The following is a 16,728-nucleotide window of genomic DNA, read 5'->3' on the forward strand; positions in this document are numbered from 1 at the left end:
ATTACTCGAACCAACTAGTCCATCGATTAATCGACTACTAAAATATTCCGATAGCTGCAGCCCTAATCGAAATAACGTTTAGGTTTTGTAAGGATTTCAACGTTGAAACAACATTAATTGAGGGTGCAAAAGTGACATTGATTCAACGATATAAGATCAACAACGAAATGTTGATCCAACATCGGTCTGTTATCTGGGTTCCTATTGCCTTATCAGGTTTAAAGGTGCTATGAAATGGTGACCACATCAAATGGGAAAAAAAAAGAAAATGACTGCACGGATGTAATTTCACACGTAGAAAAGAAATTTGGCATTCAAATCAAATTTCATTATTAACTCATTTACTATCAAAGACGTGCAAACAATATTGGTTATGCTGTTCAACTGCTCATAACTGAGGAAAAAGAATAGAAACCTATTTTGATATAAGATCACCTTTTTGGTAGGTTCTCTGTTGTAGCCGTAAAACAATATTCTTTGGCGGTTAAAAAAATAAAAAATCATCGCAAATGTAAAAGAATGAGTTAAGCCTTCTCTAACTTTTTGAGATACATTTGTTATGATGTCTACCATTTTAAAGTCAGTTGCTGTAGTATACCATAGCACTTAATGTAATACATTAAAAACATTTTTTGGATGGTGCTTCCAAAACTCAATTCAGAACTGCTTGCTTAAAGACATTTTTAGAAGTCAATGGGGGAAGGTTTACTAGTGTATTTTCCAACTTGATGGGTGCAAGTCCCTCAATAAATTTACAGTAGGCATTTGAATGCAAGCAATGAAGTGGTTTGAATAATGTGTTCAACATCTTTTTTTTCTGTTTACAGGCAATTTGGGTAATATGCCAGCTAGTTTTGGGTCCAAGTAGTGTTACACTCCATACTAGACATCAGCCTTAGACATTTAGACAACTGTGGTGACTCGTATTCACACCAATGGACAATTTTATCTAATCAACCCACCCTCCAACCCCCAATTTTTTTGATGTTACAGGAAACCAGACTGCCAGAAGAAAACCTTTGCGTGGACAGGAAAACATGCAGACTCCAGGCACTCGGATCAGAGCAGAGCTTCAAACTCAGAACCTAAGAAGTCAATAATTGACAACCATATAAATATCTGTTCATTATCATAAAGAAAATTGGCCTGAAGCATATAATAGACACAAAATGACACAAATCTCAGGTGAAGCTTGAAAACCTCAGTCGGATTCTGTATTAAATTTCTGAACATACATTCATACTTCAGCTGTGTAGAGGAAGAGAAAGAATATATGCCTAACAGCTGTATTTGTACATGCTTTTCTAGTTTTGCGAGGACTCTAATGTCAAACTATTACCGTGAATATATTTTTTCCCTACAGTTGGGATACTTTTTAGCTGGTCTTCACAAACTGGCAGTAGTTGAGCATTAAACATAGTTATTACTCATTGGATAGACACAATGCTATTCTCTCACTTGCTTGTCGAACATCTTTAAACCACGTTGGGCTTTTGAGCACAGATCATTTTACATTTTTGGAACATGTGGAGTCTCTCTCTGCTGGCCATTGGAAAGATTGCAGGTATAAGGCACTTCCACATCAGAGGACAGCCCACTGCTTTTCTGCAGTCTGCAAATTGTAATTATGCTTGGATTACAATTTGGGGCAAGACATCAGAGTCCTCACAAGTAAAGAAATTATGTTCTTTGAGTTTTGTCATGAGCTTCAGCTGCTTTCTGTGCACCTGCATATTTATTGTGTGTTTACAAAACAACTGAAAACATGTTACAGAGACATACAAATGAAAGCAAATCTGTAAATCTTTTTTGTGAACACATTGAACTATTGTAATATGAACTCCATTTTTGCAAACTGTGGAGGAATATCAGTTTTAAATACATTGTTTTGCTGAGGTGTAATCGAAAGCCACTAACATATAAACATCTATCCTGTAGATTTGCCAAGATTTACCATCACAATCTGATTTGAAAACTAACGGGCCACTTGCATTTGTAGATATTCGACCAATATTTCTTAAGTTGTAAAAAATACTTGCAGTCCATTGCAAGTGACTGTGCAGCTGTGAGTGCATCCGACATAGGGAAAGTATGTATGCATGCATTATGTAGGGAAAAACTGGAGCTGACTTTTTGAAATGTGCATTTGCATCTGAATGCTCCAACACAATATGCTGTGAGCATGAAGAGGTATACAATCATTGTGTGTCTGTGTGTGAATGAATCTACAAAGTGTACGGGTAATTGTGCATCAGGCATGCATGTATCCCTGCATTTATGCATGTATGTATGAATACATGATCTAGGTCTAACTTGCATGTGCATGGATTAGTAGCTGTCATCCCTGTCATTGGTCTCAGCCAGGGAGCTCTCATCAATATTTTCCAGGCTCTTGGCATGCTGAATGCTAAGCTCAGAAAGTGGGATGCTGGGTAATGTAGTCTGTTCTGGGTAGAGCCAAGGCTTCAATCCAGGGTTGTGTCTCTGCTTCCAGTCGGAATACTTCAAACATGCTTTGTTAATACTCTTCATTGCCTAGAAAGAGAAAAATACAATCATTGCAAAGAGCAATTCATTTAATGCTGTTTTTTTGAACAACCGACAATCATATAAAACTTCATAATGTTTGCACAAACTGCTCAGATTCTCAAAGAATTAAAAAACAAAAAGCATTAAGCAAACAGATACAGAAGTGTTCCAATATTTTTGTGTTAAAAGTTATCAGGATTATTATTACAGCATGCATTACAAAGCACGACTTCAATTGCCCTCCGTATAGAATCGTTGCCTTACTTATGGTAATATAAATTGAACAATGCAGTCAGTCCCGAAGTCATATACTATGAGCGTGTCTGGCCAGCTGCTTGTGTTTGCTCTGGCACAGCTGTGAATTAACATTTTCTCATCAGGTGTGTACAAATATGAAGAATTGCAGCTCTTACGAGGATAAGTAATACAGATGATAGATGTTGCATGGTGTATTCAGCGGTTCATTCAGTTTCTTTTTTATTCAATAAATATTTACATTGGACAATTTTAGGCTCATCAGGTATTATGCAACATAAATATGATTTTCTTTGGTCGATGCAGAAAGAAGGACCTCATGATTAGCTCGCACTGTAACCATACAGAGGACAACAAAATTAAAAGCTAGCCTGTCGCGGTATGCAATAAGTCAATTTATCGCACGGTAAATAAAAATTAGGGAGGCAAATTTCCCAGCTGCGATTTATCTTACATGCGTGTTGATTGCATACGAGAGTACAGTTCCTTTCAAAGATGATTAATTGGTCATCAACACGCCGTAAGATTAAAGTTCTGACATACAAAATAAGGAAACACGTCTATATTAAACATTGTACAACGTTAGCATTGCTACATTGAAGCTAATGGAAAAAAGACAATGTACTAGCACTTTAGCCTGCTATAAAACATTCTTCTCCAAAACGCTAAATTGCGGTTAAAATGTGACACTCCAAGCATGAAAACTCGCTGCTGGAAAAAATCTATTATTGACAACACATGCATGCCAAAAATTGAAGTGCACTTTTTTTTTTTTTTAAACGAATTATGACGCTTACGGTTAGCTCCTTAGCGAACATACTTCCGGTGAACCTTTCGGAATAAAAGCTTGTAATGTTCAACATGTAAATAAAAATTTTGGGAGTTAATCTCACATACCTCAGATTCTACACTAAGAATATCTTTAAAATCACACCCGTTTTGAAAAATCTGATATCCAATTAATAATTTGGCTTCAAATTTGCTAACGAGCAATTTGCAGGACAAGAGGACAGTCATTTTGGATCAAATTATGCAGGGTCATCAAGGTGAGTGTGAATGACTGCCTGTCATTATATGCACAGGTGCCCAAAATGAGTCAAAACAGTTACCTCGTGGATCTAGCTGCGCCATGTATGTGAGGACACAGTGGTTGGGCCCCTGGCTCTGGACCATGTAGCCAGTCTGTATGGACACAGCTCTAACCACATCCTTTTTAAGAGGATATTTCTGTTGGAGCAACATCATTAACACAATGAAACTATTTTAAAAAAAATGTACATATTACGAGCACCGTGAGCAAAATATTGATCACACACAAAATAGAATGAAATGTAAAAACCCTATTTTGGGATCAAACTGAAGCGAAAAGGGAATGCTAGGAAAGAATTTTTTAATCTCTCCTTGATCCGAAGATGTTCTAACGGTGGCAAAAAGGTTACGAAACTGAAGAATGTGATTGTTTTTTTGTTTTTTGTTTTTGTTACTAAATGTGGATTTAACGGGCTATACACAGCAAAGCACATCCAGAATAATTACATCACACGTGAACTGCAATTAGATAACCACCATCTCCATCCAATTAGATTTTTTTATGTGCCAAACAATCACCGATTGATTGTTGTCAATATGAAGATTGGTACATTAGCCCTTAGATGCATAAGTGGGTCAAAAATGACCCGGTGAGGTGGTTTTCTTGAAATATCTTCGGATTGAAAAATTGTTATCAATTCATATTCCAGGTATTCCTCAAAAAACATGTTTGTGATATAATGCCATTCAAATTTTTGATTAACTTTTTATACATTTGAAGAAATTGTCATTTTTGTATTACTACCCTAAGCTTCCACAAGTGGGTCAAAAATGACCCGCATGCATTTTCTATAGAATCCAATGGGAATCTTTCATTCTTATTAACTTTGGCTGTCAGGAATAAATTTACCGTGGAACACACAGACTAGGTATGTAAAAAGTGACATCTCTTAAGAAGATTATTTTACACAGCAAGAGCTGATAAGTGTACTGTAAGTATTATGTCCATGTAGTATTTTGTGTGTCGTTCATGACTCTTTTTATTATTATTTATCGACAAATTAACCTAGTTCATAACTAGCTAGCTAACTAAGACTAGGTTTATACCGCAGGTCCTAAAGCACAATTCCGATTTTTTGTCATGTTTTTTGCGTGCCCATTCAGACTGCCTTTGTCCATTGAGCCTGTTCAAGTATCACACATGCGCTCTAATTCGCAGTCCGAGATACGCTGAGCAAACCAGCCCGCATGCGCAGGAGCATCGGAGCAGAGAGAAAACCGAGCATTCTCAGACTTATCCTCATCCCATTTTATTTTTTTATGACTGTTGTCAAGCCCGCTCCTTCCCCAAAATCCACTTTCAAGCTAGGCGCTAACGCTAATGCACAGATGCACCGGTACCGTTGTGAAGGTCTCTCTCGCTCTTTACTGACGCTAATTGCTGCATGAGTTTCAATTTGGGGGACTTGACAGTTCAGACCGCGGCCACATTCTGGAAAAATGTGGCCCGGATAGGATTTTAATCACATTCGAAAGTGACCTGGAACAAATTTTAAATGGTCCACTTCTATGAGACTTTTCCCGTTCAGTCGAGTCGGAAAAACACGAAAAAATCGGATTCGTGCATTGAGACCTGCGGTATGAACCTGGTCTACGTTAGCTAACATTACTGTATGTATATATATATATATATATATATATATATATATATATATATATATATATATATATATATATATATATATATATATATATATATAGTCTGTGTGTGTGTATTTATTTATACAGCTACTAGGGCTGTCAAAATTATCGCGTTAACGGGCGTTTATTAATTTTTTAAATTAATCACGTTAAAATATTTGACGCAATTAACGCACTAGGCCCGCTCAGACAGATTTAAATGTCAGTACAGTGAAAGGCCAACTTGTTAATTGTGTTTTATGGAGTTTTTCCGCCCTCTGCTGGCGCTTGGGTGTGACTTGCATATGTTATGTGGCGTAATGTCGCCCTCTGCTGGCGATTCAGTGCAGCTGATTATTTGGGTTTCGGCGCACTTTTCTGACGTTATTATATGTCGACGCGAACTCACACTAATAGACAGTGCTATTCAGACCAGCTAACGTCCGCATCCAGTATTCAGTGGCAGTTCTCATAGCCCCATCACACTGTTTGTGTCTTAAGGCCCAAGTACACTGCATGCGTGATCGTTGCGGTTCCGGTCCGACTCCGGTAAAAAATAGCGCCGGAGCCAATCCGTTCCCATTATATCCTATTGTTCAACGTATACCGGCCGCGTCAGTGCTCCGGCTTGACTGCGAACCACCTCCGGCGTGCCGCATGCCCGCCGGATGGTATAGGCTATTTTCTATTTTTGCCGGACACTCATCCGGCAAAATGGGCGAAGCTGGGCCTGGACGTAACAACCCAGGTGCCTAATCACGGTTTAAACACGAGCCAAGATGGATGATGAGCGCTTCATCATGCAGGTGGAAAGCCACAAAATCATTTATGATGCAGCAGATCCTTTCTATACGGACAATTTTAAAAAGGAAGCTGCAAGGTGTCCTATTATGTGTGTTTTTCTGTCCTGATCTCATCATGATGCAGTCATGTCTGTCTCTTAATTCCAGATTAACTAAAATATCAATATGCAAAGAAAATATGTGCTCTCTCTCTGCTTCTCTGATGAGTATAGACTCCGTGTGTTTTTCGTTGTTTTAAATGGCACATTATCGCGCGCGATCACGTGAGAGCTCACGGGGGGGACGAGGTTGGCGGACCGCAGCCGTGCAGCAGCCGGTATGATTTGCCTGTTTTTGACGGACTACGTGGCACGCAGGCAACACTGAACCGGACCGGAACCGCAACGATCACGCATGCAGTGTACTTGGGCCTTAATACATGCATCGCTTGTGAGTTATATTCCTCCTTTGTTTATATTCATGAGCATTAGATAGTTATTGATGATGTGTATTTGAATTTGTTCACATATATGGTGAAATGCAGTTACATTGTTAGATGCTTGTGAGGTAATTGGCCAGTGCTACTGCTCAAATGGACATGTGTGTGTACATTTTATGTTATTTTGTGATTTATGCAAGTTATTGACACATTGCCTTGTTATTTTCAGTTTTACAAAAATACAAGAAACGTGCTCCTGTCAAAAAGAGATGACTTCAGTAAAGCCCATGCAACTTTGCCACACCGTCTGATTTCTTTTTGGAACTTATGTTCGCTATCTGTCAATTTGTGTACTCACACACATTGAGGACAGAATAGGGATACTAGTTTATTTTTTGATTGAAAATTTTACAAATTTTATTAAAACGAAAACATTAAGAGGCGTTTTAATATAACATTTCTATAACTTGTACTAATATTCATCTTTTAAGAACTACAAGTCTTTCTATCCATGGATCACTTTAACAGAATGTTAATAATGTTAATGCCATCTTGTTGATTTATTGTTATAATAGACAAATACAGTCCTTATGTACCGTATGTTGAATGTATATATCCATCTTGTCTTATCTTTCCATTCCAACAATAATTTACAGAAAAATATGGCATATTTTATAGATGGTTTGAATTGCGATTAATTGCGATTAATTACGATTAATTAGTTTTTAAGCTGTAATTAACTCGATTAAAAATTTTAATCGTTTGACAGCCCTATACATATTAATCTATTGAAAACACTACTCTTATGTTTCCTTATCCAAAATGTCATAGCTACTGGATTTACAGCTGAAATGGTCCTACAGATGTTGGATGATAGAGAGGCAGTGACGGGGTTGGATTCAAGTGTCCGAACTTTCTGATGATGAGGGCCCAGACTATTGTCCAGGTGGCAGTGGCACTTGTCCACCTGGAAATCCAACTGAACAGGATCAATCTGACTCATAAGATTCCACTTTTGTGTCCTCTGAAGAAGAAAGTGTCCAAATCATGGCCAACAGAATGAGTTGGTATGGCTCTTACTAGAGAGAGTTACCTCCCACCCAGGGCAGAACACAGTGCCACAATATCCTCAGAAATCAGTCAGTGCCCCCACAAGGGCTTAGCACCGCTGTCTCACCAAAAAGATGCATGGGAGCTCTTCATCATTGATGATAAAATACAAGGAAGGATATAGTCTTTTGCTGTTCTGTTGCGTTTTTATTTCTTAAAAAAATGTTAATTGAATCATTAAAATATTTCAAGCATGAAATAATTCTTGTGTGGCCCTAAATATAATACTAACTAATAGAGGTGGGAATCTTTGGGCACCTAACGATTCGATTCCAATTCAGAGGCTCCGATTCGATTATAAATCGATTATTGATGCACCACGTCCCACCCCCCCCCCACCCCCACATCTCCCCCCTAACCCCCCCCCGTTTTAATTTTTGTACACTAGTTCCAAAATTGTTCAAAAATCCTCTCAGGCAAAACAAACTACTATTTCAGTATTAAGTCAACCGTTAAAAACAGTAAATAAAATCCTCAAGTCCCCATATGTATCGGGTGCTTTAAACTACATTCAATTAATTTAATGCTGTGAATCAACTGTTAAAGTTGTTAAAATTGCTCGTTATTCCATAATTTCCCTTCTGTCTATTTTGGACGTGAAAGTTTTAAAACTGTTTCATCATTTAAAGATAGATTCAAGTCAAGATTTTGCCGATTTGTTTTTTTTTTTTTTTCAGATAAAAAGTAATTAGGTTCGCTACAACAGAGCCTTCTAGAGAAGTCTACTGCTTTAAGATGGCGCCTGTTTGCTAGCGCGGGAAAGTGTCATTTCGCATCTGGTTCTTGGTATATGATCGAACATGGCCGCCGTCCGTCATTTCACATCTAGTTCTAGAATATGTGATATCTACCATAGCCGTATGTTGCCGTATGTTTGTAGCAACTAGCAACTGGGCGCTGTTTGTAGCAGCTGACGGCCGCAGTCAGGTATTATTGTTGTTTTTTTTTATCTAGCGGCATGAGTTGAACATTATATTTACTCTCGGGCTGTTCCTCATTGAGTCCTGAAGGCCGCTTTACCTGGTATAATTCAATAATCGGAATTTGGATGTTTGTGAATCATTCTTGAATCTCCCACGGCCGAATCGCGAATAATCTAAGAATCGGAAATTTTGCACGCCTCTAGTTGACACTGTTGTACCCTCGGACTGCAGGACAGCTTGAACTTGTTTGGATGTTAGTCCAGGTTCTTTGTCCACCATCCGCAAAATCTTTTGTTGAAATCTCTCGTCAATTTTTCTTTTCTGTCCACATCTAGGAAGGTTAGCCACAGTGCCATGAAGTTTACACTTATTGATGACACGGGCGGCGCACGGTAGACACAGGAACATTCAGGTCTTTGGAGCTGAAAATGTTTTTGGCTTTTCTCGGGTAAGTTTTGGCAAACTCCAGCCTGGCTTTTTTTTGTCTCTGGGTCAGAAGTGGGGTCTTCCTGGGTATCCTACTATAGAGTCCCTTTTCATTCAGACCCCAACGGATAGTACGGGTTGACACTTTTGTACCCTCGGACTGCAGGACAGTTTGAACTTGTTTGGATGTTAGTCGAGGTTCTTTATCCACCATCCGCACACTCTTTGGTTGAAATCTCTCATCAATTTTTCTTTTCCGTCCACATCTAGGGAGGTTAGTAAAAATGGGCTTTACACTTATTGATGACAATGCACACGGTAGACACAGGAACATTCAGGTCTTTGGAGATTGACTTGTAGCCTTGAGATTGCCCACGCTTCCTCACAATTTTGCTTCTCGAGTCCTCAGACAGTTCTTTGGTCTTCTTTCTTTTCTCCATGCTCAATGTCGTACACACAAGGACACAGGACAGCGGTTGAGTCAACTTTAATCCATTTTAACTCGCTGCAAGTGTGATTTAATTATTGCCACCACCTGTTACAGTGGGGAGAACAAGTATTTGATACACCGTCATTGGGTTTTCCCATTGGCAGTGTATCAAATACTTGTTCTCCCCACTGTATGTGCCACAGGGAAGTAACAGGTGCTGTTAATTACACAAATTAGAGAAGCATCACATGATTTTTGAAACGGTGCCAATACTTTTGTCCGGCCCATTTTTGGAGTTTTGTATGAAATGATAATGATTTCATCCACCCCCCCCCACCCCCACCCCACCCCATTCTCTTTTGTGTTTTCTCATTGCAAGCAAAATAAATGAAGATATTATCAACAAAGCATTTGTAATTGCAATCATTTTCAGGGAGAAATTGAGCATTATCTGACAGAATTACAGGGGTGCCGATACTTTTGGCCAGCAGTGTACCTACTTCACCTGACTGACTTGATTGACTGACTAGCTGGCTGGCTGGCAGACAGACTTGCTGACAGGCTATATGGTTTACAGACTGACTGACTACCTTTTCTCATGTTTGATTTTTTTTTGCAACTGGTATATGCAATTCTTTAATTATTGCTTTATTTAAGAACGGAGCTGGAGTCTGTGATATAAATAAAATGCTCTTAATCCCAAGGATTTGTTCTGTGTGTATTAACAGAGTTAAATTCACTAGCACGTTCAGTTCTAATAAAGAAAAAAATAAGTTTAAATAAAAGAATACTTTATTAGTCATTATTTTATTTTCCCAAGAAATCGTAATAGATATCGAAAAATTGGGTTTGAGAGAAAATAATTAGGATTTTTTGTTAGGCAAAATCGAACAGCCCTAAACTGGACGTCAATCGTAGTCAATTGCAGGAAATTAGATAATTGGGATGGAGAACTTGAAAAATTAGAAGCTCCCAATAAGGGATTTTTTGTGCACCTTTATGAACACCAAAAGGTCTACCAATGCAAGCAGTCTCAAATTCCACTTCATTTCATCATAAGCGGATTTTAAGGGGGGGGCAGGCCCCTGGTGGTCGAAAAGTGGCACTGCATGGAACCGACTTTCCTATACATATATATATATATATATATATATATATATATATATATATATATATATATATATATATAATATATATATATAAAAGTTGTAAACCAATAAAACTGCTACAAAAATCAATTAAACGAACAATAAAATATATATTTATAATGGTCAAAATTGTTTTTCCAACAGCTCATGTGACTAGCACCTGAGACAGTTACTTTACATATAATTTAAAGATATATATATATATATATATATATATATATACATATATTAGGGGAGGGCAATTTTATTTTTCAAGTGAATTTTTTTCTTTGATTTAAAATATTTTTTGATTGAAGCAACTTTTTTTGGGATTGAATGATTTAAACACAGATGTCTTACCCATAAAATGGTCAAAACACAAAAAGGATTGCTTCAATCAACGAAAACTTTTTCAATGAAAAATTAAGTGTTCAAATGCAAATTTTTCAATCTCAAATATTTTTTCGCATTCAGAAACTTTATCTATGATTGAAATTTTTCTTTTTTTGATTGAGGGGATTTTTCTTTTTGAAAATATATTTTTCATGAAGCAACTTCTTTTTTGGTTGAAGACAAAAATGTCCTAGCCAAAATGTGGCCCAAACACAAATCAACTTTACTTCAATCAAAAAAGTTGCTTCAATACCAAAAAAAAAAAAAAAAAAAATCAAAGGAAAAATCTTTCACATGCATTTTTTTTTTTTTTTTCAGTTTCAAATTTATTTTTGCATTCAGACACATTGTTTTTTTTTTTTTTTTGTATTGATGCGATTTTTTTTTTTTTTGGGGGGGGGGGTGAAAATATATATTTTGATTGGAGCAACTTTTTTTTGATTGAATAATAAAAACACAAATCTACCTCCATATGGCTCCGCCCATGGGAAACAATTTTTGACTGGGGTAACTACATTGGCACGACACCGGCAGGCGCACCATATTCAACGGATGATGATCTTGGCGAAAAGTATTGCCTAAGCAGCCTGATTTAGAATTCCCCTCAAGAATGATGGGAAACAAAAAACGCTCATTGTCAACTTATTATTATTATAAATATTCTTGTAAGTTAATTTTATAGCCGACACTGCGTTTCGGGGTCATCAACATGTTGTGTCAAGTACATGTCAAATAGTCTGAGCACATTGTTTGCATCCTGATTAGCTTCTGGCTACTATCCCATGTACAGTCCAACATAAAATTCCAACCTCCTCCTCTTCCTCCAACTTTTCAAAAACTTGGATCTCCTCCCTTGCGCTCGATCTATCACTTATATCGCTGTTTGAATCATTTTTTGAAGGGCTTTGTATGGCGGCCTTATGGAGCGCTGCCATCGCTGTTCTCGGTGTGACGTATCACTTCCGGGTTTGTCCCCTTTCAGGCTCGAACTTCGGAAACGCGATTATTTTGTCAAATATACAACATATAAATTATTTTTTCATGCTTTATTTGTTGGACAATGTTTAATTACTTTAATTGTGACCCTATTTGGCATGTTATGAAATTACTTCACACTACAGCTTTAACAACACTGGTCATAAAAATGAAGTCTGCAGAATGAAAAGTGACGAAAGCGGAGATATTATTCTGCCAATTTGTTGCCGAATACAATTTGCCCGCAACTATTGCTGATCACTTCTCAGAATTAGCAAAACAAATGTTCCCTGACTCAAAGATTGCATCGGTAAGTTAATTTTATCAATTGACATTAATTTATAATTGGACACACTAACGAACTACCTTCAAGTCAAACTGAATTGCGAGATGAAGTGCCATGAAGTGCAGCCATCAAAAGACATGATAAAAATTGTTACATTCGTACATACACACACATACATACACTAGAAGTGCTACATACAATGATAACAAAAGTCACTGTTAAATTTTAGTAATCATGATGTAGCTGAAGATATTGATTGTTCTTTGATTGGTTATATGTTACAATATTACCAATAAATTCATATTATTTAAATACAACATACTTAAATACGTTGTAAGATTAGTCACCAATTTGTAAGGGTATACGTCACTATTTGTAAGATTGCCAAAGGCCTCGGGTTGACAGGTATGCATATGGGCTTATATTCGTGGCATCAGAAATTACATTTTCTAAAGTTAAGCATTTCAAATTCAATTTCTGATGGCACAAATAGCCTATAGACCCTACCCACGTGACGTCACAACTCCGCTCTCCTGAATGGTACCGCCCAATTGTCCGTCAAAACATAGTGTTAACCTGTTACGGCTACGTACATTCCTCCTATTTACGGCGTGTTTTTCTGCTCCTTAACATTAATCATCAAAATGGTGAAGGCGTGTGTGGCTGTTGGTTGCACTAACAGAGAAGATGGAAGGAGAGACTTGAAGTTTTACCGTATTCCGAGGGATCCAAAGAGGAGAGCGAAATGGACGGCTGCAATTCGACGTGAAAACTGGGCACCAAAAAATCACCACAGACTATGTAGTAGTCATTTTATATCCGGTAAGATGCATTTAAGATATACTTAGAGGGTTTTGGGCTGACAAATAACCACAATTAAGATCATTGCTAGGCTAATCGCCGACAACATACACGTATGTATGTAGTGAGAGTGCTATCGCTAAACGATATAAACATTAAAAGCCTTAACTCCATTGACAAACGACATGAAATACATTAGACTTGACAGTGGACGTTAGCAATAACAAAAGATTTTGAATTGAAAATTTCGTAACTCACCTTTGCAAGCACAAGATAGATTCCTGCCGAATTTTCGTGGACGAGGACCTGTTTCACCCAACCAGCAACGAAGTATTTATAAGCCTCCTAGCTCTTGAAGTTTTTCAAATTTTCGTGAGAATAGGCTGATTTTGTGTGGACAAGATAATTGTAAATATCAGCGTAGCAGATGTCAGGCAGACAGGACGAAGACAGTGGGTCGAAAAACATCGATTTGGGCATCAAATATGGATCTGGCGACTGTATAGAACGAAGCTTTTCCACATAACGCCTTTTATGCAACACATCCAGTGAGTTTACGGCATCAGAAAGCACCGGGTCTTCCATGAAATGCATTTTAAATTCCTCGATCAATTGAAACCAATGCTAATACAGAGACAAAATGACGGACAAGTGGGCGGAACCATACAGCGAGCACGTGGTTTTGTGACGTCGGTGGGTAGGGTCTATAGCCCATAGAGAGCACCCATGAATAGACAACAATAGCACTTTCATTAAAGGATGCTGCATTCATTACAAACATTGCCAGTCAGGTCATATTTATATTCACCGCCCTCAATCACAACAATGTTGATTAAAAGTGGGTTCAAATCCAGCATCAACTAACGCACATTGTTGTTATGCATAGCAAAGAAGCTTACACCGCCTGCAGCAAAAATAAAAACTGTCCCTCTGTCCAATGACATTGTCTTTTTTGTTCTATTAATTTTTGTTTGTTCGGTCAAATTGTTTGGCATATTATCGTCATGAGTTAATGTTGCTAATCAATTTGAATTTATTTTTATTTATTGATTTTATTACATTTTATTTTTCAGTATCAAATGGTCAAAAATGTACATTGAGTGTATTTTTACAGTTCAGATGTGTTTTTTTTTTTTTAATTCAGGCAAATTAACGCACTTTTCTGTTACAAACAAAATTACATTATTATTATTATTTAATAATACGCTTATTTAAGCTGATCGATGTTACCTTTCACTCTTTAAAATTAAAAAGGACACAACGTTATGCAGAGGTGCACTTAAAGTAATAATAATTTCATGAACAAATGATACTATTTGCAGTGGTAGCAGAGAGTTGGGGGGGCGCGAAGCATTTTAGTCATCCTGGAGGAGGGCGTAACAGTAAACAATTGAGAAGCACTTGTCTAAGATAATGTGGAGGAAATTATGAAGAGTTTACATTGAATGGCAGTACTAGCACACAATCTTCAAGTTTCTACGGAGGTAAAAAAAAATTCCAGTGGAAAATTCTTTGAGGATAACGGAATTTTATCTGGAATCATTTAGAGGAAGCCTATATGATTGCAGTTCTGTCTTTCCATTCTACGAGTTAAAATCTCATCGGTTTTTGGCCACATTCACTGGACAGTTATAGGATGTGCACACTTGGGAAACCACAATATTACTACTTTTTTGTTTTTAATGATTTTTTTAACTTCCCCTCTTTTTTTCTTAATTGATTTTGCAGGTTATAGGACATATTAATCGTGAACACTTTTAAATAATTAGTTTCACTTTTTATTTAACAAATACATTTGATCAGACATGGAGGACTTTTTATATCCAGTTTAAAAATATAATGTCAGTAGCAAACTTTTTTCTTTTTTTTACTCATGTTTGGTCAAAAAACAATTCATGTATAATCCAACAAATGACAGATACACCTTTTAATCAGCTAAATTTGAACAATTTGAAGATAAAAAAAAAAAGTCCCTCAATACAAGATGATGAATACACCAGGAAAATGGGTATGTTCTTTCTGTTTTTGCGGTAGACCCAATTTTTTGCTCAAGAGTGTCAAGTGAGTGAGTGTAGCCTCAGGTTTTTAATAAATTATTTTTGAAACTAATGTTTAATAATAGAAATATAAAACAATTTAAAAAATAACTACTGATTTGCTGCTGTGTGGGAGTCTGGCCTCCTTGGGGCAGTGTGGCGCATATATTATTAAAGTCAAGATTTAATTTAGTTAATTTAACTAATTTTTCAAATATTACGAGGAATATAAGTTTGAAGCAGTGTGGTATCACCTGTCTTTATGCTTTACTACAGCGTTTGTTTGTAAATATTCTTTATTTGAAGGTGAACTCCACCATAATTTCTGCTGCTACAGCGTTTTATTTTATTTACTTTTTTTTAGGTGTTGAAATAAAGTTGATGTTTTTTTTACTTTACAAAATGTGTTTTTTTTTTTTTTTTTAACCCTAAGTGTAACCTTTCAGTTTTCTGTCAATTTCAACATTTAGATATGTATTTAAAAAAAAAAGACAACCGACATACTAGAAATAACATAGAACCTGTTTATTAGATTCAAAAGTGAGATTAAAGTGAGATAATGCTGAAAAATCAAAATGCCTTTGTGGTAAAAGACTTAACATAACAATGTCAACAATTTTTTATCAAACATTAACAAATGAACAACATTGAATTATTTTTCCATTTCAAAGTCCTGGGGTTGCTCTTTTCGTTTGCGGTAGAGGAATATGGCAAGGACAACTATGACAATGAAGAGTGTGGTGATAGTGACAACGATTGCAGCGACTGCAGTGGTTGTCAGCAATCGTGGACTGCTCACACTGTTGTCCTGGGGCAGTGAACAGTCCAGGTGAAGGTCACAGTGTTTGGTGCCCACCATACTTTCCACCGTGCAGCGATAGCTTCCACACTCCCGCTCGGTGATGTTGAAATGCAAGGTGGCTCCTGTGGGGTCCACAGTGGCCTGAGGAGGCAAGACCTTATTTCCGCTGGACTTGGACCAGATGTAATGCAAAGGTGGGGTGCCTTGCAGAGAGCTGCATTTCAGCGTCATACTGTTGTCTTCTTCGTCCACACTGCAGAGAGGCTGACTGGGTGCCTCTATGACTGTCAGGTCTAAGATCTTCTTGTCCAGTTCTGGTAACTTCTTCACCAGACAGCGGTACATCTCCGTGTCTGACGGACGTACATCTTTGATGATGATAGACGCGTCTCCGTTTTGGGGATCGGCTGACGTGAAGTGGACCCTCCCCTCCATTGGTTTGTACAAATCGGAATACAAGCGGCCGCCAGTAAACCAAATGATGGGTTGCTCCTCTCGGTCTGCAGACTCAATACTCCACGAGACCTCCGTGTACTGCTGAGAGTCCACGGTGTGAGTGAACACACAGGGTAGCTGGACACTTGACCCCCTGGCGACGTAGTAGTGGTTCATTTCCTTCTGGATTTCCAGAGGGCATGCTGGACAAATGTTGAAAAACACTCCCAGGAGGACAGAAGGCCAAAGGAAGTCCCACATCATCGCCAT

The 16,728-nt window shown here is 37.6% G+C and overlaps 1 protein-coding gene across 1 annotated transcript; it reads right to left on the minus strand.

Moving 5' to 3' along the window:
* Window positions 1-15,873: 15,873 nt before the first annotated feature.
* On the minus strand, window positions 15,874-16,728 carry LOC130917110 (coxsackievirus and adenovirus receptor homolog). Its single transcript, XM_057838197.1, has one exon. It carries the CDS (start codon window positions 16,726-16,728, stop codon window positions 15,874-15,876), a length of 855 nt encoding a protein of 284 aa, XP_057694180.1.

This window comes from Corythoichthys intestinalis, chromosome 6, assembly GCF_030265065.1.
Source record: "Corythoichthys intestinalis isolate RoL2023-P3 chromosome 6, ASM3026506v1, whole genome shotgun sequence".
NCBI lineage: Eukaryota > Metazoa > Chordata > Actinopteri > Syngnathiformes > Syngnathidae > Corythoichthys > Corythoichthys intestinalis.